Raw genomic sequence first — 26739 nt, 5'->3', positions numbered from 1 at the left:
GCCTACTTTCCTAACTTAGAAAGGCTATTCAAGCAATGCTGGGCTGGCACCAGTATGAGCCACATCCACTACACCACACTTCAGACAGTCAGGTCTTCTGTGTCTTCTGGGTTCCAGAGAAATCAAGCCATGGGGCCAAGACTCTTTACTGCCACATGCGTCCTGCCAGTAAAATCAGTGCGTCTCTGATTTTTGCAACCAATGGAAGGCAGTTAACACAAGTAATTTGGCCATCACAGTCTGGATAAAATGCAGTGTGGGGTAGTGTTTCCTTCCCAGCCAGATTGGATCAGAGAAGCTTGAGATTTCTTCTTCAGAAGGAAAGTCTTCAGGGAGGATTTTGAAGGTGCCCATAAAGCATGGTCACGTGGAGCCCTCCTAGGACTGCCAACCCACAGACATTTAACGGGCCTTTTTACAGGCTTTACAAATGCCACATCCGGCTACTGTTTAACCACAGACCATCCCCAGCCATTGACAAGAAGCTTCCCCATGTGATAAATTTCCTTCAGAGTTTGGAATCCTAAAGCAGCACTTTCCAGGAGACTTCCCTCCTGTGGCTCCCCACTGCTCTCGGGAGCTCAAGTTATTCAGTTAAGAAATAGATTTTGAGGGGCACCTGGCTGGGTCAGTTTGGGGAACATGGGACTCTTGATCTCAGGGTTGTGAGTTCAAGCCCCACGTTGGGCGTGGAGATTACTTAAATAAATGAACTTAAAAAAAAAAAAAGAGGGGTGCCTGAGGGGCTTAGTCGGTTGAGTATCTGACTCTTGATCTTGCTCAGGTATGACTTTATGATGTATGGGATTGAGCCCCACGTCAGGCTCTGTGCTGACAGTGTGGAGCCTGTTTGGGATTCTCTCTCTGCCCCTCTCCACCATTCGCATATGTGCACTCTCTCTCTGAAAACAAACAAACAAACAAACAAAACCAAAACCAAACAAAAGAAATAGATTTTGAGTATCAACTATGTCCCATGCATTGTACTATTGTACTAACACTGGACATACTCTGCCCCAGGGAGCCTTCAGACAAGTATATTAGCCAAAGATTAACTGCAGCAACATGATGCAAGGACAGGAATGAAAATGTCCAAGCACCATTATCCAGAAAGAGATGCATAGTTTTCATTTTTACAGGCTTACTGATCAGGGTCACTTTGGAAGCTGAGGTCTTTGACTTAATACAGGAGTATAGTCATTATATTTTCCAAACATGTAGTCTGGTAAAGAAAGGTCTCTGATCAGATCACTCATCTGTGTAAAAGTCTTTTAAAGGTATCACCATTATATATGTTTAATTATATTTAACAAATGAAAATGATAAACTCGGAGGAAATAATGACCACCTCAGAAAATCCAGCCAGGGCAGTCAGTTGGATGTACATAACTGGCCTTCCACGTTGGGGATGTGTGGAATTCTCCTCAGAGTACGGAAATGTTCCACAAAGAAAACTATGGGATTTGACAGCAAGGGAAAAGAGGAAATGTCTGGTCTAGACCCCAAATATTCTCTCGCGACCTACCACAGGTCTGGCCGTTTCCACGCGGTGGCAGGTGCTCAGGAAAACCACTAGGTGTCGCTGTGAACCCGCGAGAGCCTGGCCCCGCGCTGCGGGCCACATCAGCCCGGTCTGTTTTCAATCAACACGTTGTCAGTTTTCCTCCCCGAGGCCCCAGGGGTGTGCTAGGAATTTTTATTTCTTGAGAAATCCTGTGATTCAGCTGTCCTTTGTTGGCCCTGCTTGAGAGAATGAAGACCGCGCTTGCTCTACCAGCCCCCAGGCAGGAGGTTCCAAGGGAAGGGGTCTCTCTGGACCGCCAGCTACAATGCCACCTCTTTCTTTCCTCCTGGGAGCAACCCTGGCCTCTGCCTTGCTCTCCCCCTCCCTTTTTGCCTCTTCATCCCCCTTTTTATCTTTCTCTCCCAGCGCCTGGTGACACTAATGAGCCCTCGGGGGCTCTGTGCAGAGAGGGTACTATCCTAGAAGCCTTGTCCTGGTGAATTTCAAGGCACCCAAACCAGCTCCCACATAAACTAGCTTGCAGATGCCATCCTCACCTTACACCTCCCCCTTCCCCTTCTGATTCGAGCCCTGACCTTGCCCCCTCCTTCCAAAGCAGTCACGAAATTAAGGCGGTGTTGCAGAGGGAGCAACAAGAGGCTAAGCTATCTTCCCAGGAATTCCTGACCCTAGTTCCGGCATAAAGGGGTTAGAAGCTGCACCTGTTTTCAGACCCCACCTCCCTCTGCTACTTACTGGCTCTGAGACCTTTGGCCTTACTTCGCTGTGAGAGCTTTCTGAGCCTCAGTTCTTCACAAGTAAATTTGAGAGTACCTCCAGATGCATATATTAAATAAAACCATGAGTACAAAGGACCCCATGGGACCTTGCACATTGCAAGCATTCTATAAATGCAAAGTGATTTTAATTATTATTACATGGACACTTACACAGACACATTAACACACACTCAGCCAGGGACGCCTGGGTGTCTCCGTCAGTTAAGGGTCTGACTGTTGATTTCGGCTCTGGTCGTGATCTCACGGTTCATGAATTCAAGTCCCGTATCGGACAGTGCAGAGCCTGCTTGGGGTTCTCTGTCTCCCTCTCTCTGTCTGTGTCTCCCTGTTCTCTCTCTCTCTCAAAATAAATAAATAAATAAATAAATAAATAAATAAATAAATAAATAAATAAAATAAAAATAAATTATCAATAAAATTAAGACAAAAAACAAAAAAAACCCACACACTCAGCCAAAGGTATAGAACTTAGGCCCTCATCTCCTGAATCCATGGCAAGATGGTGTATTAAGGAAACAAAATCTGAGGGCATTTAGTCAGAGATGCCAGCCACTACCGCTGATTCTAACCCTCTCTACTCATGTCAACAGTGATGAAGTTGTTCTGAGCCCAGCTGGGAGCTGTCTTGGTCAATAGCAATAGCTTGCTTGGCAAAATGCCCCGATAGCTGTCCTGGGGCCTTCTGGGAAAAGGCCACTTGTGGGTGGAGACTCACTCCCCCCTCAAGAAGGTTTGGTACACCACTCCCTGGTTTCCAGCTACCACACTGCTACTGTGGGTTTTCGTGGGTGACCACAGGGCAGAATCCTGACTGTGGGTACCCTGCGGCTGCTGTGCAGGCCCTGAGGCCACATACCCTGGAAAGCTTGGGGAAAGGTGGAAAGAAGGCAGATCCGGTCTGTTACCAGAGGCATTTCTAGACCACTCTATGGGAAGAAGCTAAATGGTAAAAAGAGCCCCTGCTGGTCCAGATTAGTAACTGCAGTCCCATCTGCCTTTGGAAGAAGGGGACTGTTGCTGAGTGACCCAGATCTTGATTTACTGTCTTTGGAAGGCACTAGAATACTCATAGCCAAGACAAGACTGCTTTTGTTGAGCAGCAGACAGGTAGGGAATGTGTACAGAACAGAGGAAAGAATAGACTGCCTTTTAGCAGCCCAAAGGCTCATGCTCTGGGCTTGGCAGGACTCTCGGAGGCCAGGGGCCATTTCAGATCCCATCCCAAGCCAGGCCAACCCAAGCCAGGTGGGAGATGACACTCTTGGATCACACCTGCTGGTCCAAAAGCTGGTATTGACACTGCACCCGTGCACTGGTATTGATTTCTGCAGCTCAGAGAAGGCTTGGACTTCAAGGGAAGAGAGTCACTCCATGGATCCACCTTCATGTTGAGTCATCTGACACCTTTCCCCACCGGCAGGCAAATCGCTGAACCCTTCCCACTTAGAAGCTGGTGTCCTGGCTCCTTGACCTCTGGGCAAGTTTCCTCATCGCTCCAGCCCTCAGCTTTCTCATCTGTAAAATGCAGGTGATGGGACCATCCTCAACGGAATGCTGGGAGGATTGGAGTTCGTGTAGGCAGCGTGCCCAACACATGTTAGACACATACCTGCCATCCTGAGGTTGGTGGACACATAGTCTGCAGACCACTCACGTGCAGAGGAAGCTGCCATCAAGAAGCTCAGTGAGGTCAACCCACACTCCAGACTACCCCCAGACTCCTCATGCCACAGTAGATAGGATCTGGGAAGGGCTGAATGCCCCATACCACAACCTGGATGGGGTGAGGGCTGTCTCACTTTCTTTAAAAATTTGTGCAGGGGCGCCTGGGTGGCGCAGTCGGTTAAGCGTCCGACTTCAGCCAGGTCACGATCTCGCGGTCCGTGAGTTCGAGCCCCGCGTCGGGCTCTGGGCTGATGGCTCGGAGCCTGGAGCCTGTTTCCGATTCTGTGTCTCCCTCTGTCTCTGCCCCTCCCCCGTTCATGCTCTGTCTCTCTCTGTCCCAAAAATAAATAAAAAACGTTGAAAAAAAATTAAAAAAAAAAAAAATTTGTGCAATCAGGGGCACCTGGGTGGCTCAGTCGGTTGAGCATCTGACTTCAGCTCAGGTCAAGATCTCACAGTTGACGAGTTTGAGCCCCGCGTTGGGCTCTGTGCTGACAGGTCAGAGCCTGGAGTCTGCTTCAGATTCTGTGTCTCCCTCTCTCTCTGCCCCTTCCCTGCTCATGCACTGTCTCCCTCTGCCTTGAAAACAAACAAACATTAAAAAAATTTTTTTAATTTGTGCAATCAGAACATGTGTCTGCGTAAGAACTTGTACATGAACGTTCATTGCAACATTATTCGTAACAGCTGAGAGGTAGAAACAACTCAAATATCCACCAACTGCTGACTGGATGTGGTATGCTTATCCAGTAGAACATCACTCAACCACCATAGGGAACGAACTACGGCTGTCTGCTGCAACAGAAATGGATCTTGATAACATTATGCTAAGTGAAATAAGCCAAGACACAAAAGGACAAATATTCTATGATTCTATTTATGCAAAATGTCCAGAGTAGACAAATCCATAGCAATGAATTAGGAGGTACCAGGGCCTGGAACTGGGGAATGACTATTTATGGGATTGGGTTTATTTGGAGGGAGATGAAAATATTTTAGAATTAGATAGTGGTAATGGTTGCACAACTTTGTGAAGACACTGAAAACCACTGAGTTTTATGGTACGTGAATTAAATCACAATATGAATAATGAAATTGTCACACGCACAAAAAAGGACCGCTTAGCATGCCAGCTGGAGTATGCTTTGACTGCGGACGGATAAACGAGATGGGCAGTGCGGGAGTGGAGCTCTCGTGAGCCTCACCTATAAATCATCTTAACCAGCTTCCCTCCCTCAGCTGTGCCTGGTTCTGAAGGGGCTACGGCAGCTGCAGAGTTTTCTCGGTGCCACGGAAATCAAAGGGCTGCTGAGGACGCTGGGGCTCAGCCTGAATGCTCGCCTCCGGCACCAGGCCAGCCTCAGATGCAAAGTTCACAAGCATGCTTTGCCTTGGTCTTAAGGTTTACAGGGATCATGTTTCCCAAACCAAAAATTAGGGCTGATAATTATGGTTTGTGCTCATGAGGATAGTAGGATATACCATGTGAAGTTAGAACTGTCTCTAAAAATCTAATCACAAGTAAAGCTCCAGTTTTTGCCAGACATACTCATCTCCCTTTTTCCCTCTAAGCAGACAAGTTTCCTAAGAACTTAGACGCTCTGGGGAGTCACAGGGATCAATTTTTTCCTACAGCCCAGGTCTCCAGGTGAAAGGTATTTGATCATGGGGCGCCTGGGTAGCTCAGTTGGTTGAGCCTTCGATTTCGGCTCAAGTCATGATCTCACAGTTCATGAGTTCGAGCCCCGCATCGGGCTTGCTGCTGTCAGCACAGAGCCTGCTTCGGATCCTCTGCCCTCCTCTCTCTCTGTCCCTGCCCCACTCGTGCTCTCTCTCTCCAAAAATAAATAAACATTTAAAAAGAAGAAGAAGAAGAACTGTACAATAGTCAGCCCTTGTCTGCGACTTTGTTTTTTGAGATTTTGGTTACCTGTGGTGGACTGTGGTCCAGAAGCAATGATTCTCCTTCTGGTTTATCGTCAGAAGTTTTGGTGGTAGCCCAGTGTCACAATGCCCACATTCACGTGACTTCATCTCATGTCATCACAAGAAGGAGGACAGGACAGTAAGATTTTTTTTATAGGAGAATAAAATATTTTGAGAGAGAGAGAGAAAGAGAGACCATATTCACATAACTTTTATTGATGTGTGTATATTGATATAATTGTTGTATTTTACTATTAGTTATTGTTATTAGTCTCTTACTATGCCTATTCTATAAATTAAACTTTATCAGAAACTTTATGTATGTATTGGAAAAAGTATTACATACAGTGTTAGGCACTATCCGCCATTTCAGGCATCCATGGGTGGGACTTGGAACATATTCCCCACGGGTAAGGGGGATGACTGTCCTTTTCAGACTGAGAACAAATGTCATGCAGTGCTCAGGTTGAATGAGGTGCCTGCAACATTTCCCAAGGCAGGGCACAGACTCCAGACCTAGAAAGTCTATGCCTGTTTCCTCTGTTTCATCGAAGCCCGTTTGGAATGTTGACAGGAAGTTCAGTGCAACAGACAAACTGAGGGGTTCTCTTTTCTTGCCCAACATACACATGACCACCATCCTCGGAAAGCAACAGATCTCAGAGTAGGCATGGGGACAGTCGCATTCAGGAGGAACTGTTCAGTGTTATCTGAAATAACTGTATCTGGTAGCTTCCGTTGAGGGAGTGGCTAAAGCCTCCTGGGGCACCTTTATCTAATACGGAATAGGGCCTGAGAGAACTCAGGACTTTTTCACTTATGAGACACTCCTTCAAAAACGTTCTGTAAAATTTCCACATACCCACCACCTCCATCTCTGCCATCCTGGACCAACCCACCGACATTCATATCTGGATTAATCCAATAGCCACTTAATTGGTCTCTCTACTTCCAGCCCTGTTCCCTGCCTCCCAGAAGTCTATTCTCAAGTCGGCAATCAGAAACATGCTTTAAAAAAAATAAATAATGAGGCACCTGGGTGGCTTGGTCGGTTAAGTGTCCGTCTCTGGCTCAGGTCATGATCTCATGGTTTGTGAGTTCGAGCCCTGTGTCGGGCTTTGTGCTGACAGCTCAGAGCCTGGAGCCTGTCTTCAGATTCTGCGTCTCCTTCTCTCTCTGTCTCTCTCACTCTCAAAAATAAATAAACATTAAATTTTTTTTAAATAAATAAATAAATAATGAAAAAATAAATTACATCGGGACACCTGGGTGGCTCAGTAGGTTAAGCATCCAACTCTTGATTTTGGCTCAGGTCATGATCTGACAGTTTGTGAGACTGAGCTCCCCATTGGGCTCAGCACGTAGTACGAAGACTGCTGGGGATTCTTTCTCATTCTTTTTCCCTGTCCCTCACCTGCTTTCTCTCTCCCTCTCTCAAAACAAGTAAATAAACTTAAAAAACCCATAAATTCTATTGCTCCTCAAAACCCTGCAAAGGCTCCCATCATACTTGGAGTAAAAGCCAAATTCCTTACAAGGGCCCACGAAGTCCTACGTGATGATCACACAATTCCCCACCCCCTCACCATACACGCCCCACAGGTGACACATTCCCAATCTTTCCCCACAGATGTATTGCCCACTTCCCCACAAGCCTCCCTCTGAAGTCACTTCTGGGCCTCATGCTCATCACTCCATCACTCTGTTCCTCCTACTGATCCTTGGCTTGCCCTTGCCTTTGTATTTCCAGCCTGGAGCCTCTTCCCAGTTACCTGCATGGCTCTTTCCCCACTTCCAGCAATAGATTCTCATCTTATCATGGGGGCGTTCCTTGAGCACCTTCATTAGAGTGGCTATCCCCACCCTCCATAACCCTGACCCCATTCATTTTTTTCAATGGCATTTACCACCATTAACACTGTGGATGGAGGTGTGTATATATATATATACACACACACACACACACACACATACATATATGTATATGTATATACCCACACCATATATATACACACATATTATATAGTGTATATAATGTACAATATCTATATATATTATATATAGTGTATATATAATCCACTTGTCTATCATTCCTGTGGAAATAAATGAAGACCAACCATATGAGAAAAGCAAAGGCTACTACTTATCCATAGCTCACTGTAGCAAGGGATTCAGCTCCATCACTTGAATTTTAGCAGAGTCACTAAGGCAGGGAAGCTTAATACTGGACCAAAGGTGCCCTGATTGGAGGCTGTTGGCATGGGGAGGCCGCGGGTGAGCTAACTGGAAGGGTGATTGGTGAGGAGTGGATATTTGGCTTTCTGTGGTTGGTCCTAAATTGGAAGTTGATATAAAAATGAGGGAAGGTGTCAGTTATTAATCAAGTCCTGGCCATTGTGGGCAGATTGTTACAGAAGTTATCATTTACCTTCCTAGATTGTTACTAGAGCTCACAATGTGGCTTCCTGCAAGTCTGACTTACAAAAGGCTGGCTTCCTGTGCTCTTGTTGTAGATGGCGGGGGGGGGGGGGGGGCGGTTTCCCGCAGGTTGTGGGTCAGAGTTCTGTTTTTATATATGGTCCGGCGACTATTCATTTGCATCGTCAGTCTCTCATCCTTTGCCAGGATATGGACCGGTGAGAACATTGTTTTATTTACTGCTATCTCCCCAGAGCCTGAAATAGTGTCTGGTACCTAGTAGGCACTCAGCGACTGTTTGCTGTTGATTATCATGTTTGTCCAGATCTAGTGAGAAATGCTGTGACTCTGCCACGTGACCTGGGTAGAAAACTAAAGGCAAGCTTGCATGATTCAATCCAACTCTACAAATGTTTGTTGAGTGCTTGCTGGTATCCAGTGGGCTATCTATGGGGTTATTCACTCAGGTTACACAGGACAAACACCGGTAGAAAATTGATTGAAGTCTGAGACTCCGAATGCTTTGGCCTTTGCTCAAAATTTTTCTTTTCTCCCACCTGGAACTCATCTCTACCTTTAAGCCCTTCAGGCTCCAGGTCTCCCATTATACTCAGAGGCTGCAGTGGCCCACACCTGCTCTCTCCAGCACTTAGGACCTTGGCAGCTCCTTTAGTCGTCGCAAAGCACCTGTGTGGTAGCTGGCTGTCTTCTCCATGAGGTGGTTATCTTTTTGGTTGGATTTTGCCCTTTTAGGGCAGGAGCCACATCTCGCCCCCAATGCAGGTGACACACAAGAAGGTCTCGGGGGTCTGAGTCTCTCCCCATCCCTCCTATGTTTGACCTTTTCCCTGAGTTCCACATCAGATGTCTCACTGGCCTCAGGATACATCTATTCTCTACACACGGAAGTTCCAGCTGGCTCGGTGCTGCCATTTGGAGATGTATGCCGGCCTGGTAACCCCAGGCTGGGGGCCCCCTACTCAGGTATCTCAACTGTTTTCTTTTTTTTTTTTTATGTTTATTTTTGAGAGAGCAGGAGACAGAGCATGAGTGGGGGAGGGGCAGAGAGAGAGGAAGATATGAATCTGAAGCAGGTTCCAGGCCCTGAGCTGTCAGCACAGAGCCTGACATAGAGCTTGAACTCATGAACTGTGAGATCACGACCTGAGCCAAAGTCGGACGCTTAACCACCTGAGCCACCCAGGCGCCCCTCAACTCTTTTCTGACAAAGGGCTCTACATGAAGTCTTTTACAAAAAAATATTTAAATGGTTCTGAGTTATATGTTCTTTCAGGAAAGTTTGGGTTCATCTATCTTTCGGCTAGAACACTCAAGGAACCAAGAAACAAACAGGCCAGGATGGGATTGGGAACAGAACTTCTGGGGATGGCCTATCAGCAGAGGCCAAGGTCAGTCGTGGCAGACAGAATGCAAGCTTCTTACGGGCAGGGATTCGGGGCAGCTGTTTACTAATGAATCAACACCTGGCTCACAGTAGATGCCCCATAAATATTTATTGGACAAATGGGAGTTATAAACATGCACATTAAGTTTGGAATGAGAAACGCCAAGTTTCAATAGAGACCATTTTCAATGTTCACTCATCTCGTTGCTTCAGTCTCCTGAGCCATCACAAAGCACACTGCATTAAAAGGCAAGTGACAGAAGTATCGATGTGAAAGAGGGCTCTGAGGAGCAAAAGTGTCATTGCCCAGTTTCTCTTCGTGAGCCATGTGTGCTTGTAACACTGTGCCCCCCCCCCCCCGGAACTCCGTCATTCGCCACGTGGTTTCAGATCCCTCAACAGTTATGGGTCCCTTTGTGGTCTAATCCCTGAACATCTCTGTACCCATTTTATGACTCAGAATCTGGGGCAACTCAACATTAGCTACAATAAGTCCATATGTGTTTAAGCCCCTCGAAAGGGAAATGTGAGAAAATCTGCACAAGATTCATAGGACTCCCCGGCTTTTATTCAGATAACTTTTTTTTTTTTTTTTGCCCCGTCAAACCTGGTAAATGTTAGAAAACAAATGGCCTCAGTCCTGGGCCCCAGACTTCTTATTTTCTTAATCTGGTAGTCAAATATGCAAAGGGAAAGAGCAGATTTTCTCTTGGCCGAAGAACATTTTGCCCAGTGCCTCTGCTGACCCTGTGTCTTGGCTTCCTTGGGGCTCACATCTTGGGCTTTGGAAGACAAACGGCTCTTCCCGCCCATCACCAGGGGAGACTCTGAGCTCCTCAAACAGACCCCAGCCTTCAGGAGGTCCCTCTCTGTGCCCGACTTAAATCCCTTCTTCTGGCCGAGAAGCCTGATTCCCTCTTGGCCTGTCATCGCTGGAGAAGGGGGAACAGATGCTTGCTGCTCTCCTTTTAATCATCCTTAATGGGCTCATAAACAGTTATTAGGTCCCCCTTCAGCCTTCTCTGAGCCTCATTTTACTTGCATTGAGGCTGAGAGCTTCTGAGGAAGGCATTTTACTCAGGGCTGCACAGACTTGTGGAGTCTTAAATGGGTAATCAGCCACTTCACCCACTTTAACCTCCACAAATGAACAGCTCTGCCTCCTTTTGCAAAATTTAAATCTATTCAAGGGAGTTCCCCGGCAACCAACCCTTATTAATAAATCATGCCTGCTCTAGGCCAGGACGGGACATTTTTTTTTTTTTTAATGTTTCTTTCTCTTGAGAAGTCACACGGGTGCAGAGGCACACAGTAAATACACAGCTGCTCCCTCGAAGTTCTGCATTTGCAGAATTGGGAGTTCTCATCTGGCTCCCCAACTGGGAGAGGGGAGAGGGGTGCTGCTCTAATAGACTCTCACCTGGTCCTTTCTTGTGGTTGGACTGGGAACACAACAGCTGGGGGTGGGGGTGGGGGTGTTGTTTCAGCTTTGAGAAAGAGTGATTGCGTTTCCGGAGAAATTTTAACCCGATGGCTAAGATTAAAAGGGCCGACAACACCAATTCCAAAGCAACTGGAACTCTTGGGCGTTGCTGGTGGAAGTGTAAATCGGAGCCACCAACTTTGGAATTCTTCGCAGATCCCAGCAGTGGCTCTAACAATTCCCCTCGTGGGCACATGCTCAGAAGACACGAGTGTTTATGCTCACCAAAACACCTGCACAAGAAAGTTCATAGTGATGGGATTTATCATAGTAAAATATTGGAAGCGGCCGCCCAAGTGCAGAATGGATAAAGAAACTGAGGCATACTCCTGCAAATGAGGAGGACGCACAGTGGAGGAGAACTGGATTACTAATCCGCAGCGCAGCACGGATGAATCTCACAGACGTGATGCTGGGTACAACAAGCAGGGCACAAAAGAGCATGTTTCGTGTGATTGCATTCCTGCGAAATTCCGAAAAGGCGATACTAATCTATGATGATAAAGATCAGAATAGTGGTTATCTCTGAGGGGAGCCTATTATGAGTGGAATACCTTAGATCTGTGCACTTTATTGAATATAAGTTACACCTCCATAAAAAAAGAAGAATAAAAAAAGGTGTGCGTTGTGTGTTCTTCCTGGATGAATAACTCATTATATATTCATCCATTTTTTTTTTCCCTCTGGCCTGCTTCTTTCAAAAAAGATCGGAGGTGACTACAAAGGCGTGTGGCTTTGAGTATATTTATCAGGGAGGCAATCTGAGTGATACTACACAAAGGGCAGGTAATCGAGATGAAACCAGGTGTGAGGGGAGCCCTCAGCATTCATGTCGGAAGTCCTAAGCACTTCCTAGGGGGTGAACCGAATGAAGCTTCCCAGTAGTCACCACGAAGAAGAAACACGGTTCCTCCTCCAATAGCTAACGGTTCATCTGATCAGAGGACAGAGACCCGAGAGAAATTTCACCTGTGCTGTCTCAGAAAAAGGCAACTAGATAATCAAGCCCCTGTCTGTTTAATTTTTTTTTAATGTTTATTTAGTTTTGAGACAGAGAGACGGAGTGTGACTGGGGGTGGGCAGAGAGAGAAGGAGACACAGAATCAGAAGCAGGCTCCAGGCTCTGAGCTGTCAGCACAGAGCTCGACGTGGGGCTCAAACCCATGAACTGTGAGATCGTGACCTGAGCCGAAGTCGGGTGCTTAACCGACTGAGCCACCCGGGCGCCCCGCCCCTGTCTGTTTTAAACATTCCATTTGGGACCCTGGATCTCCCAGTCCCTTCAGACCATGTTTTCACCCCTAAGGTACTCCCACACCTGCCCTCATGGAATTTAGGGAGAAGCAGCATCCCAGGGCCATCAAGGTCCCTTTGCTGTGCTGCACTGTGGGCCCCACAACCAGGTACCCATTACTTTCCTGGGTGCAGTTTGGGGGAAGCCCTGCTCGTGAAGGCTGTGTTTCTGCTCTTGGGGGTGCCGAGCTTGCCATCCTGGTTTCTGGAACTGGGGCTTGCATCCTCAACCTGTGCTTTGCTGCTCAGGCCATCTTGCTCGCAGGTGCTCCTGGGTGGCCCGGCCCCTTCCCCTGTGACAGGTCTTCTTGGAGCAGCTCCGTGGGGGCTGGGCTCTTGCCATCTTGGCATTTGGGTTGAGGGATCTTTCCACTTTCTGGCTCCAGTTTTTGAGTTGAATTCATATACTGCCCCAGTAACTAGAGGGAAAAAAATACGCAACCACCATATAAACGAGGGAATTCAGGATGCTCTCTTCCTCCATCTCCAGCCCGCTCAGTTCTTACCCCGAGGGAAAGCTGAAAGGCACTAGGCACAATCATGGCACAAACTTTGCCAGCCCGCCCTTTCCACGAGCTACCGGGCTCCAACCCCACAGGTAGCAAATATCATGCCTCCCTGGGTGAGGAGGCTCAGGACAGGCTCTCGGCTGCGAGATTAGAAAGCCACATAAATCTTGAATTCCGTGTCAGTTCTGGATAAATTCAGTTCCGTTTTTAATGGGGTTACCCATCATGTTCTGAAGGGTTTGTTTTGAGAGCCCCCGGAATCCCAGATAGAGAAAGGAAGTCACCACATAAGGAGGAAAGGGCTTTTTTATTTATGTTAGGTTAGCAGAGATTGGTAGACGCGGACACTGAGTCTGGCCTCTGTTGAGATGGTGCAAGGGAGCCATTTTTATTGTGTCAGCGTGGCAGACACTAATTGGTGTGTTTATTCACATTAGTTCAATTTGCTCATCCCCCCCCCCCGCCCCCGCCTTTTTTTTTTTTCCTTCTGTCAACCCACAAATGTAGGTAGCAGCCTTGGCCCTCCCTGGCTTTTGCCCCAGAAGCTGGAGTTTCAGGCGATCCCGGCTCTTGCCATTTCCCTGCGGCAAGAGTGGCCTCTCGGCAGGGGATCCCACCAGCACTTATGCTAATGTGGGCACATTATGGTAACAAGTACCTAATAATAGAGGGAAATTTAATTCCAGCAGCAGCAGCAGCCTCTCCTGGAGAGGAGCCATCCTTCCGAGAAGGACCGAGCCGCTAGCATGTGAGGGTGGCAGGGAGCCAGCACGCTTGCCTCCCGAGTTTGGTTTCCTTCCCTTTATTCACATCTATAATTGAGCCTTTGTAAGTGGAGGGATGTGTGTAAAGGAGCTAAATTTGGAGCTGATTTCATGGGGGTGACGGGAGCTCTGGAGGCCAGCTTTACCTTATGTTCATCTTGCCGACCAAGAAGAAATTCTTGGCCCTGATCTATGGGGAAAAGGAGCCAAGCCTGCCATTTCTCCCTATCTCTCACTACCAATAGGATGGTGTGAGGAGCATTCAGAAAGGACCGGGGGAGGAGGTTGAGCTCCAAAGAGCAGGCAGAATTCACCAGTCCGCTGAATTGGTTTGTGATTTGGGAAGGGAGGCGAGAGAGGGCAGGAGGCGTCAGGTGGAAATCCTCTGAGGCCTCACACATGGTCATGTGCTGGAGCGTGTGCCAGCCAGCTCTGCTTAGAGGTGATCTCATGCTGTGTTGCAGCGGGAAAGGTCAGGCGACATAACCGAATGATGGACCAACTGAGTTGAGGGCAGGAGATTGGATGGGGTCCTCCATGACTCCACCAACCTGGAATGTGAAAAACACCTTTCGGATGGCATTGCCAGTTAATTACCTGGGTCGATGGCTTCTCCATCAAAGACAGAGTTCATCTGGATCGTTTCCTATGGAGAAGAAAGAGACAGTTTCAAGCACAGCCCTACACTCCTCTCCCCGGGGCCAGACCACTCATCTTCACAGCCCGCCTACCTTACCCAGGGCCTTCTTGACACTAGCCTATTTGATAGGCGCTGTGCTAAAGGCCGAGGACGCAGCAGTGAACACGACGGGTGTGGTTACTGCCTGCACAACGCTTGCAATCAGTGGGCGCCATTGACAACAGGTGGACGATATAGAGTGATAAGGTCATGAGCAGGAATATGGCACACCCTGGGGGCCCGGGAGGGCGGGAGGACATTCATCCTGCCCTGAGTGAATGATAGGCTACAGCTTCACGGAAAGTGGAGCAGAGATGCCATACAACCCTGGCTGAGATCTACTTTGCCTGAGCGGGATCTGTCAGGCAGATGGGCAAGGTGGGCACAGGAGAGCACTCACATGCTCCCAGCGTTGGGCTATGGCTGCGACCCCTTTCCTCGGCTGATACAATGTTACCGCTGGGCGTGCCCCCCTTACCGAGGCCTTGTGCTCCTTATCTCTTTCTTCCCCTGTTCTCTGTGCCTCCCTCCAGGACCTGACCTCTGTCGGCACGGAAACACCCCCTTCCCGCCCAAGGTGCCCTCCAGTGATGCCCTTCTTTAGCACGCTGATGAGGACTGTGTTCAGAGTCTTGTGGCCTTTCCAGCACCAGTTTGCATCACACAGGCCATCATCTGCACGCTGGCCCATGGCTACTCCACTCCAAAAACAGAGGAAGTGGAGACCATCTGGGTTTTATCCATTCAAACAATTCAGCAGCTGCACTTCTATGGCCATGGGGACTACTTATTTAATTGATTGATTTAATGTTACATATTTCTAAGGTGCTCTCTGAGTGGCATCACCAGGGATATTGCCTTAGACAATGAGGCTAAGGAGATAAGAGATCAGCTCTTTCTCACGCTAGTAGACAGGCCCATACATGTAAACACTTAGGTGATGGACCTGAGGCAAAGATTCTGGTGCCCTGGACTGTCTTCTTCGTTGTGCATGTCATTCCCCAAATGTATGGGTCCGGGATCACAACAAAATCTTATTATCAGGCGCTGAGGGAGATTTGGGGAGTCACCTTCAAGTTCTGTCACTTCTCAGTGGGCAGATCAGGTTCAGTAAAGAAAAACAAGGAGGGGGGCACCTGGGTGGCTCAGTCAGTTAAGCATCCGACTCTCGATTTCAGCTCAGGTCATGATCTTGCAGTTTGTGGGCTGGAGCCCCACACTGGGTTCAGCACTGCTGGTGTGGAGCCTGCTTGGAATATTCTCTCTCTCTCTCTCTCTCTCTCTCTCTCAAAATAAATTAAAAATCTTAAAAAAAAATAAAAATAGGAGTGCCTGTGTGGCTCAGTCGGTTAAGCATCCAACTTCAGCTCAGGTTACGATCTCGCAGTTCATGGGTTCAAGCCCTACATCGGGCTCTGTGCTGACAGCTCAGACCCTGGAGCCTGCTTCGGATTCCATGTCTCCCTCTCTCTCTGCCCTTCCCCTGTTCACGCTCTCTCTCTCTCTCAAAAATAAATAAACATTAAAAATCTTTTGAATTAAAAATAAATTAAAAAAAATTTTAGTAAGAAAGAAAGAAAGAAAGAAAAGGAGAAAGAAAGAAAGAAAGAAAGAAAGAAAGAAAGAAAAGAAAGAAAGAAAGAAAGAAAGAAAGAAAGAAAGAAAGAAAGAAAGAAAGAAAGAAAGAAAGAAAGAAAAGAAAGAAAGGAAAGAAAGAAAGAAAAACAAGGAGGTAAGGGTGGGGGGAGACTCTCCAACTATCTTGTATCACTTTGCATTTATGTGACTCTAACAACTTTCAAAATATTTCCCCACCTGCAAGCTCAGGGCAGGTGTTGCTCCCATTTTACAGATGAGGAATTTAAAGCTTAAAGAGGCCAAGGGAGTCTGCAAGATCATACAGACAAGTGTGCAGAGCCGACCCCTGGCCCAAGCAATGTTCTGTCTCCATCACTTTTCCTCAAGGTTGTGGAACAGCAAGGAAAAAATAAATCCCACTGAAGGCTGAAGTTCCAGTTGTGGTCTTCAGCTCTTCTCCCCCAGCTCAGTCTCCCAGAGAGCTGGTGTAGATAATAAACACCACTATTCCATATTTATGAAATCCAGTTCTTCTGCAAATATATCAGCAGACATGTTCAGTGGAGGGAACAAATTCTATCAGAAGCTCGTCACACAGCAATCTGTTCCAGTGGCCAAATACAAGCGTCTCTCTGAATGATAGATACCACCTTCCCCCACCCCACCCCCGTGGGGCTGTGGCAGGGTCTGCCTGAGAGGGGACGGGAGTGCCCCACCACACATCACCCAAGCCTGTTGCCCCATGGCCAGCACACTTACCACCAAAACCCCTCTCTTTGTATTCTTCATTTCTGCAGGGAATAGAACAGACAGGAGTGAAGCTTCTTGGACACTAAATTGACCTTAAAATTCTACCTCCACAATGGGATTTCTCTTAAACAGGCTTTGAACTTAGTATTGCAGACATGACAAGGAGCTAGTTCTCTGTAGACATGTTTATTGACAGCTTTCTACCTTCTCAGAAAAATACACTCTCTCTCTCACACACACACACACACACACACACAAAACAATAATAATACACAGAATTTTCAAAACGATTTTACTCTTTTCCTACTTACTGCTATTCCTGGACCTGGGAAATTAGCCTTTTAATGAAAGATCAGAAAGATCTGGTTGATACATTTGTTCATAATGTGGGGATTCTTTGCATCCATTCTCTATGCCCCTTAAAAAAAAAAGTAGCTAGGGTGGTGGGTGACAGTTTGTGAAGATCTCATTAAAATCATTTCATTTGATATGATCAATAAACATTATAATCAGATTTCTAACCCTGCTTAGACGTGCCTTGTGCTTGTCAGAGGCACCTGCCTATGGGGTGAGTGATTAAAGCAATCTTTTTTTAAAAATCCACTTTCCTGGGGTGCCTGGGTGGCTCAGTTGGTTAAGCATCTGACTCTTGATTTCAGCTCAGGTCATGATCTCAGGGTTGTGGGATCGAGCCCTGCGTTGAGCCTGCTTCAGAGTCTTTCTCTCTCCCCCTTTCCCTCTTTCTCTAAAACAACAACAACAACAACATACACACTTTCCAGTTCTCTGTCCTGTCTCTTCCCATAGCCTGGATTCCCCTTGAGGCAGCAACTTTTGGGGCTGGGTGCGGACATCCCCTCAGGCTTGGAGTTATCCAGATGGACCTCGCTCAACTCATCCAAAGTCCCAGCTCTTCCTGCCCATCCGACTGCACCCAGCCCCCCTTTCTGACAAGCCTGATCCAAATAACTTGTGGAAATGACCAAATCCATTACAGTCTGAGCATAAAGTGTCATTTGTTCTTGAAAAAGAGGCATCTGTCCAATACAGAGCATCGGCTGTCCTTAAGAGGAGCCACACGCATCCACGTGCAGCAGCACAGTAGACGCTGTGTTTAACTCACAGACAATTCTTCACTCCTGTCCCGCTGGAGGGGAACAGACCTTTAGGTGCTGAAGTTCAGCTGAGTGGAGGCAACTCTGGGTAGGGAACAGGCAGGACTAAAATGAGAGATCTGAGGGACGCCTGGGTGTCTTGGTCGGTTAAGCATCTGACTCTTAGTCTTGGCTCAGGTCATGATCTTACGGTTCACGAGATGGAACCCCTTGTTGGACTCTGAGCTGACAGCACAGAACCTGCTTCAGATTCTCTCTCTCCCTCTCTCTCTCTGCCCCTCCCCTGCTTGTGTGCTCTCTCTCTCTCTCAAAATACATAAAAATTTAAAAAATAAAAAACAAAATGACAGGAGAGATCTGACACACTGATGGCACCATGCACCCCGCCCTTCCCTTTCTGCAGCTACTTCTGACCTCTGTTTCTTTCACCCACAGATGATGTGGCTGAAAACTCACCAAGACAGAACTGCACCCTGATTCTCTGCCAGGTTGGAACCCTTTTATTTAGGACAACAGAGCAAGCAAAAATCAACAATAGCGAGAGACACAAACAAAGAGAATAGGCCTGGTACATACCTCCTTTCTTCACCCTGCAGAGGGAAGAAAAGGGATGGACAAGAATTAACCTAAGAGTAACCTGCACTGGCACACATGTGATAACCTGGGGCCTCTGGGCAACTGTATTCCTTGGGATTCAGGGACTGATTAAAAGAGGGGCCAGCCATGGGCACTAAAATGAAGACTGGGCTCCTACCCCTGCTCCAAACAGAGCAGTTCCGTCGCCGTTGGTTTGGTACTAAAGAGGTTCTGGGAGTTCAATCAAAGTTTGAAAACTATTGCTTTATAGAACATCAGGGGATACATTTTCTCTGACAGCACAGGTGAGGGCATGACCAGCCTGCCTGGCAATTCTCCTGCCTCCTGTCTCTCCCCAGCAGCCAGCTGGAGCAGAAGGCTTGGCTCACAGCAGGAAGCTTCAAGGGCTGGCAGTTAAACCCTGTTTTCCTATAACATGAAGACATGGGGGTGGATGCTGAGCCCCTTCCCATGATAACCTTGGGTTCCATGATTCTGTGACTCTAGTTTTTTTAAATATAATTTATTGTCAAGTTGGCTAACATACAGTGTCTACAGTGTGCTCTCGGTTTTGGGGGTGGATTCCCACGATTCATCGCTTACATACAACACCCAGTGCTCATCCCAGCAAGTGCCCTCCTCAGTGCCCATCACCCATTTCCCCTCTCCCTGCACGCCCCCCCCCATCAACCTTCAGTTTGTTCTCTGTATTTAAGAGTCTCTTATGGTTTGCCTCCCTCCCTCTCTATTTATAACTATTTTTCCCCTTCCCTCTCCCATGGTCTTCTGTTAAGCTTCTCAAGTTCCACAAATGAGTGAAAACATATAATATCTGTCCTTCTCTGACTGACTTATTTCACTCAGCATAATACCCTCCAGTTCCATCCATGTTGCTGCAAATGGCAGGATTTCATTCTTTCTCATTGCCAAGTAGTATTCCATTGTATATATAAACCACATATTCTTTATCCATTCATCAGTTGATGGACATTTGGGCTCTTTCCATGATTTGGCTATTGTTGAAAGCGCTGCTATAAACAGTGGGGTGCATGTGCCCCTATGCATCAGCACTCCTGTATCCCTTGGATAAATTCCTAGTAGTGCTATTGCTGGGTCTGTGACTCTAATTTTGTTCTTTGCTGTTGGATAAACGTTGGCAGCCACAGGGTGCAACGAATTTCCAGAGAGGCCAGGCCTGGGTCTGTGTTACGAGCTAGTTTTTCCTTTTTGAGTCAACCATGTTGAAAACAATTCCCATTTAGAATGTAAGTGAGGGCAACCAGGTTCCAGGTACACTTAACCATAAATTGCTTGAGAGTTGCAGTGTCTACTGGATGACTCCCTTTAAGAACTTCCGCCCAAATCCCATTACGGAACACCACCATCTCCACAAGCTTAAGTGTCACTCTTTTGGAGTTATTTTCTTCTTCCAAATCAATTTGTGAGTAGAGCCCAAACAAAAATGCCTCTTTTAATTTCAGCAGTTGCTCAAGGATTTCTTACCTTGAAGTCAAGGTTGCCAATAGCAACAAACTTCCCCGATAAATATGGCAAGATGCAGTGCACATCTTTATGCTAATACCTTATACTTTGGTACAGTCTTTTCATCCGTAGGTTTTACACAATTTGACAGTACTAGTGAATCTTCAAAATACCTTTAAAAGGCATGAGAGATCTTATCATCCCCCCATTTTGCCAAAACTCAGATTCTGACCCCCTGAGGTAGTTGAACATGGAGCTGAACTTGGAATCTGGAATCCTGAGCTCACTGGGACTCAGCCACAAAAAAGTGATGCAACAAGACTTTTTAAAAAATACTATAGGGGCGCCTGGGTGGCGCAGTCGGTTAAGCGTCCGACTTCAGCCAGGTCACGATCTTGCGGTCCGTGAGTTCGAGCCCCGCGTCAGGCTCTGGGCTGATGGCTCGGAGCCTGGAGCCTGTTTCCGATTCTGTGTCTCCCTCTCTCTCTGCCCCTCCCCTGTTCATGCTCTGTCTCTCTCTGTCCCAAAAATAAATAAAAAACATTGAAAAAAAAATTTTTTAAATACTATATTAAGTATAGGAACAGTGCTAAGTGCTTTCTTTGATTTTGCTCCTTTCATTGTTTAGTCCTCAAATAAGGAATTGAGATTCACAGAGGTTGTCACTTGTCTAAAGCCCAGATCCAAACCAGGCCGTGTCTCTCTCCAAATCCCGGGCTCAGAACCATCATGCTGTCATTGCAGGAGCCTCTGAGACTCAAGAAACTGGGTCTGGAGAAGCGTGGGACAACTGAGTGCTCTCTCTGATGTCTCACTTCAGCCAGTAAGAGACACTCCATGGAGTACAGGGTAAGAGGCGGGTTAGTGAGCAGAAGGGAGCAGGAGGGAGCAGGAGGGAACAGGAGCAAACAGGAGGGAGGGGAAACAGGCCTCCACTGACAGCCCTTGAGAGTGAGAGATTGGGGTCACATGCGAAAGAACAATGATTATTTAGTCACACAAAAGCCCAGTGAGTCACTGGAGCCAAGAGCTTAATTCCCTTATCAGTTTTCTGCGCTTCCTCTAATTCCATCCCATCCTTTAAATATTCTACAAATAACACCACAGCATATTCCTTCACTACTCACAACCAGGTTTTTTTTTTTTTTTTTTTTCCTGAAGCTTTTATCCAGGGCAAGGTCACCAAGGGGTTGAAGCCCCAATTTCATTGAGAACACATCAAGGACAGAGCAAGTGCCCAGGAAAACCAAAGCAGGTGTTTCCTGGCCCCACAGGTGATGAAGAGGGTACCAGGACTGAGGCGGGGGGGGGGGGGGGGTTGGCTGAGATCCCCTCCCCCCATCCATTTTTCCTTCCTTCATGCCAGCTGCCCTCTCTGCCCCTCTCTGTCCCGTGGAGAAAGCCTAATTCTCACCTTTCCCTCTCCCTACAGCCCCAGAAACAATGTCCTAAAGGAAGTGGTGGAAAGGGCCCAGCCCGCTGGCAACTTACAGAGTTTTCTGGTGCTTCCCAGCCTTACAGGGACAGTGTCTGTGGATGGCTTTGGCCAACTGGACGAACAGGAACACCAGGAGGCCCAGAAGCAACATGGAGCCCAAAGTGATGACGAAAGGCACATACCATGCTGATGAAGAATAAACGTTTTTTCTCAGGACCTGGCGGATGATCTGCGGCTTGAATGACAGAGTGGGGGACAGTGAGTGGAGTGTGGTTTCGGGAGACATTTTTGACATCAGCACTGTCTCATGCTGAGTGTTGATTCTGCTATTTGTTCCTGCTGTCTACACCAGGTATCTGTGTGTCCAGACTTCTTGCTGCAACCAACCCATCACCTTATTTATAGTCTTTCCAAGCTCCCATGAGATCAAAACCCAGAAAATTTAGGAAACTGAAAAGCAGCTCCAAGCCTATTTTTATTCTCTTTCCCCTCTTCCCAAACACTAAAGATCCCATTGGCTTTTTTTCCTGCCAAATCATGGCCTCACCCCGGGACTGATACAGCCATTGTCTCTCACTGGGAAGGCATGTGCCACAAAAGCTGTTCTTTTTAACACTTTGTAGGCTTTTCAGTGCTCACTCACTACAAGCTACACTGCCAGATGAGGGGGCCGACATCACAGTGAAACCTCAAGTTTGGCATTGGCTTCCTAGAGAGGGAGATAGATAACAAATAAATTATGGAGATTTCGGGGCTGGAGATGTCACAGTTGGGTCAGGTTGTAAGTCCCCAAAAGGTGGAAACTCCTTACTCAGGGGAGTCACTGGCTCCTACCACACCTGAAAGCCCTTAAGACTTTCTTATGCCTCCATCCGTTGGGGTAAGATTGACTCCGGCACATGCGAAATTGGCACTGACCAGCTCCTGGTGGGGCTCGGACAAGCAGAATTTGACCGCCTGTCACAGGTAGCTGTCTAAGGTTCTGATTACTTGTCTTCTAGGATACTGCAAGTGTGGGGCCGCTGACTAAGGGCACAACTTCACTAGGAGCAGGAGGAAAGGGGACAAAAGAGTCAGCATAAATATAAGCCAGTCCCTCCTAGGAGCAGGGGGAGATAATCCTATTGTCAGATTCCAAGCCTCTCCTTTCCTTCACACTCTGGTCTGATTATGGTGCCTGCTTGTTTCTTGTTACCATCTACTGCAATCTGTACTTAATGTGCTCATTTCAATACCTGCTCGTAATCTGTCTCCCTCTCAAGATCGGTGGCTCTCAAACTTTAGTGCACATCGAATCCCCTTGGAGGCTTATTAAAAACACAGATCACTGGGCTCCACTCCCAGAGCTTCTGATCCAGTAGTTCTGGGGATGTGGTTGGGGACTCCAGGGCCCAACATCTTTCCCTGGAGGTCATGGTGATGATCACATTGGGCGAGGTGTAACTCCTCTTCAATATTCTGGGGCAGGCCTAAGCATTGGCATTTCTAACAGGTTTCCAGGTGATGCTGTTGCTGATGGTCTGGGGACCACTGACCTATATTATAAGCTCCATGACAGCAGAGATCATTTTTGGCTTGTTCATCAAAGCACTTGGCATATTATAAGTATTCAGTCAATATTTGTAGATCGAACCAATGACTTCTTTTAGAATAGAGGTGGGGAGTAGGGTACAGACTGGCACACAGGGACTCTTCAAAATAAGTGGAGAAGAATATACCTGGCAGTTACCTGCCTTTATGGACACTGACTTGCAATGGCTCTTAAGAGCAAGCACAGAAGGGGTTGTAAAGGGAGCTGCTGGCTGCAGGCCCATGAAAGTTGGCTCCTGTGCCACAAGCACCATAGGTGGTCAATACCTGACCTATCATAAATCGGTGCATAAATGCACATCCTTCTTTCCCAACATAGGTTCTACAAGTCCAAGGTCTCACTCAGATCTTAAATGTTTTATTTTTTATTTTTTTTATTTTTGAAGGAGAGAGAGACAGCATGAGCGGGGGAGGAGCAGAGAGAGAGGGAGACACAGAATTTGAAGCGGGCTCCAGGCTCTAAGCTGTCAGCACAGAGCCCGATGTGGGGCTGGAACTCACGAACCGTGAGATCATGACCTGAGCCAAAGTCAGACGCTCAACTGACTGAGTCACCCAGGTGCCCCACTCAGATCTTTTGTTTACCACCCACTGATGACTCCAATCCAGCCCATCTCTCTCTCTCTCTCTCTCTCTCTCTCTCTCTCTCTCTCTCTCCCATGGTTGGCATTCCTGGCAACATCCTAACACCTCAACTCTTTTTGGCCCCTCCCATATTTCTTCTGGGTCCCGGGGCTCCATCTATGTAAATCACAAGGGATGTATGTGGGGAGTCCAGGTTCCAAAGCCCTTACCCTGGAGGTTGTGGTGGCAATTGTGGTTGGGTCAGGAATGATGCTAATACTCAGCGTCACTGTCCCTGTTTCAACACGAGCCTTAGCCTTCCTCCTGCCAGACAGCAAGTTGCCATCAGTTATGTGGACGAGTAGTTTGTAGTCCCAGATTTTGTCAAGCCCACTGGCATAGTCAAAGCGTGTAGCAAGGAGCAGGCTTGTCACGTTGGACCCAGCGCTGGGAGAGAAGGTGAAGTGACTGTTGACATTGCCTAAATGAGATGTGAGACAAGGATTGGGGGGAAAGGAAGAAAAGGGAGAAAAACAAGGGCTTAGAAGAACACCGCATTCCATCGTTTCCTCAAACACTCACACCTCAGGTGTAGACTGGTGTTTCTGATGCACCAGAGTCAGGTCAGTGATAGGACATGGACTTTAACCACACCAGAGACCTCACGGGTACAGGGAAACTCTTGCTCACAAACAGTGTGGCTGTGACAGGAATGAAGCAGAAAAGAACAGCACCACACCTGTTCCAGGAGAATGGCCGCCATCTTCCTGCACACCAGGCGGAGATTTAATAATCCTGGGGCAGCCTCCCTAGCCAGTTCTTGCTGTCAGCCTTTATTTGGTAACGCTGTGTAACTCACACTCAGACCATTGGGTGGGCAGGAAGAGGCTAGAGGGGGCCACATCTCCAGCCATGAGCCAAGTTCACTCCGTGGCCTTTCGTGGAACCTGGCTGGCCACACTGGTGGCAGATGTCCACGGATCCCCCAAAGGAAGGTACCTCCCAGCTTGGCAAGGGTTGCAGTCCCGGGTCCTCCTGAATCTACCCCACACCCGCCTCCCCCACAGCTTGGCTGGGGCTCAAGGCTCACAGCTTTGAGTGCCCAGGGCAGAAAGGCTGCCACCGAGCAGTCCTTGCTCATTCCTCTGGTGGCTCCAGACTCATTACCGACTGAAAACCAGTAAATGGAGCAGGAGATGATGCAGTTTTTACTCCCTTAGCAGTGAAGAGCTCCATCAAGGCCTGAGGGTTCTCAGTATGGATTATTTCCATCTTCGGCAACGGCAGTCTCCAGGCAGTCTCTGCCCCTGGGTTTTGTGACACGGCCTGCTCGAGAGGCTTCTTGCTGTTGGAGTTTCTGCTCTGCCAGGGCTCAGCCAGCAGCCGAGATGGATTTTTACTCTCTCACCTGGAATTGCTCTGCCTGTTTGGGTTTAAGTCTCTGGCCCCAGCATTTCATTAGATGAGCTATTTTTGTCTAATTTCCATTGAGGGGTGCTCTTTTTTTTTCCCCCCCACAGTGGTATATTTTTAAAGAGAGAAAATGAATGGAGTAGAAGAGAATTCCTGAGGACACGTTTCAAAATGCATTTAATCTATTTAATCTATTATTATCCAGAGAGAGGACTGGGATTCCCTGCCCCCACTACTAGCTTGCAGGAAAAGAAGTGGTTGAGGAGATGGACCAAAAAAACAATTTTTTTAAAACTACATTAATATGAGTCATGAATCATGATGGGCTGGGAATTGTAGAGGATGGGGGTGCCATCAATGGGGTTCACTCTTCCTCTGGCCTTTGGGCAACCACGGATGGGAGCCTGGGAAGAGGTAGGTGAGACAGGGAAGCCTGAGTGAGGAGTTATGAGGCACACGACCATGACGCTCCTCATCCCTGCTTCTCTCACTTAAAACACCCCCACCCACACACACTGTGCCCAAATCCATGTGTGAGCACAGACCCCCTTCTCCCTCAACAGCTGCTGAGGCCTCCAACACTAGGACCCTTGGAAACAGCATACCTGAGCCAATGGAGTAACGAAAAGACCTGGGACTGGAATCAAGGTCAGTACACGTCAGCTTGAAATTCTGAATGTTTGTGCCAACTCTCAAACCCACTGGGATGGCCAGGAAATAAGAGTTTGGGGTACAAATTGGCTTTTCATCATTTTCTTCAAGGATGTTCACAGTTACCTAGAGCAGCAAGAAGGCAGCCGTGGTTAACAGCTAAAATTTACTGAGAGCTTTCTGTGTGCCAGGCACCGGGCTATGCGCTTTTGGTGAGCCAGCTCATTGAACCTCGCCTGAGATAAAAAATATGGTTATTCCCATTCTACAGATGAGGAAACTGAGGCTTAGAGAGATTAAGGAGGGGAACTTCAGGCCGTTCAGTTTGGTGAGTGGTGCAGTTCAGGCAATTTGAACTCAGGTCTGTCCCCCGCCCCCAACAAATGCATCCAGATCCAGATTCATGGGCTCATCCCCAGATGATGCTGAGTGGTTTTCCCAGTAATGACTGTAAATTTACGGTGATGCTCTATACTTCCTTGCCCATCACCCTTGTGAATGGGAGGTTCTGTCTTTAACTTTGGATCATAGAGCAATAGTTCTCGGCCCTGGCTCCACTTTCATGGGACCTCTCCAGACCAAACGAACTGGACTCTCTGGAGGGTGGGGCCCAGGCACTTTTTTAAATGTTCTCCAGCTGATTCTAATATGCAGCCGGGATTGAGGACCACTGGGATAGAAGGAGTCAACCGGGCTAAGCCAGGATCTCATCTGTAACCTGGACTATTAGCACCGCGCGAAGCTGGTGGCCCTAACCTGTCACAAGCAGGAGCCAGCCTATTCTCCTTCATCGTCGCCTTTTATGCTTGGTGAATTGGAATACGGCCTGGGACACCTGCCAGCACAGAATCACAGGACGTCAGCCCTGAAAGGGACGTATGTGATCATCACCCTTTTTAAAGGCTTATGAATTTTGAATCGTATTCATTCTACCTTTGAAATTTGGGGATTTCAGCTATTTCTGAGCCCGGGAATAAATTGAAATGTTCACTCTAGTTAGCTCCCAAAGTGGAGTCCATTCATTTTTTCTCAAAAACCCAGCCTAACAAACACTACAATTATCTTCAACTTGGCCCGTCTTTTGCTCAGCTAGCAATGCCGAGCCTCACACATCATTAAAAACGTGTCCCGTTAAT

The 26739-nt window shown here is 47.6% G+C and overlaps 1 protein-coding gene and 1 long non-coding RNA gene across 2 annotated transcripts in view; one reads left to right on the top strand and one right to left on the bottom strand.

The window, feature by feature from the left end:
• Positions 1 to 12217: 12217 nt before the first annotated feature.
• CDHR3 (cadherin related family member 3) overlaps positions 12218 to 26739 on the bottom strand; it is a 65811-nt gene continuing 51289 nt past the window's right edge. Inside the window, exons 13-19 of the mRNA XM_058725373.1 lie at positions 25558 to 25729; positions 23770 to 24020; positions 21439 to 21620; positions 18466 to 18479; positions 16784 to 16815; positions 14365 to 14413; positions 12218 to 12913 (exon numbers count right to left, since the gene is read on the bottom strand). Coding sequence (XP_058581356.1) covers positions 12612 to 12913; positions 14365 to 14413; positions 16784 to 16815; positions 18466 to 18479; positions 21439 to 21620; positions 23770 to 24020; positions 25558 to 25729 — 1002 coding nt within the window. The 3' untranslated portion in view covers positions 12218 to 12611. The remainder of the gene's footprint in view (positions 12914 to 14364; positions 14414 to 16783; positions 16816 to 18465; positions 18480 to 21438; positions 21621 to 23769; positions 24021 to 25557; positions 25730 to 26739) is intronic.
• On the top strand, positions 20570 to 25605 carry LOC131509531 (uncharacterized). The gene is made up of 4 exons (XR_009260557.1): positions 20570 to 20796; positions 21109 to 21221; positions 21380 to 21643; positions 25516 to 25605. It is a non-coding gene; the product is annotated as an uncharacterized LOC131509531 (long non-coding RNA).

Source organism: Neofelis nebulosa, chromosome 4, assembly GCF_028018385.1.
Source record: "Neofelis nebulosa isolate mNeoNeb1 chromosome 4, mNeoNeb1.pri, whole genome shotgun sequence".
Lineage (NCBI taxonomy): Eukaryota > Metazoa > Chordata > Mammalia > Carnivora > Felidae > Neofelis > Neofelis nebulosa.
This window is presented reverse-complemented; position numbering and strand designations above follow the sequence as displayed.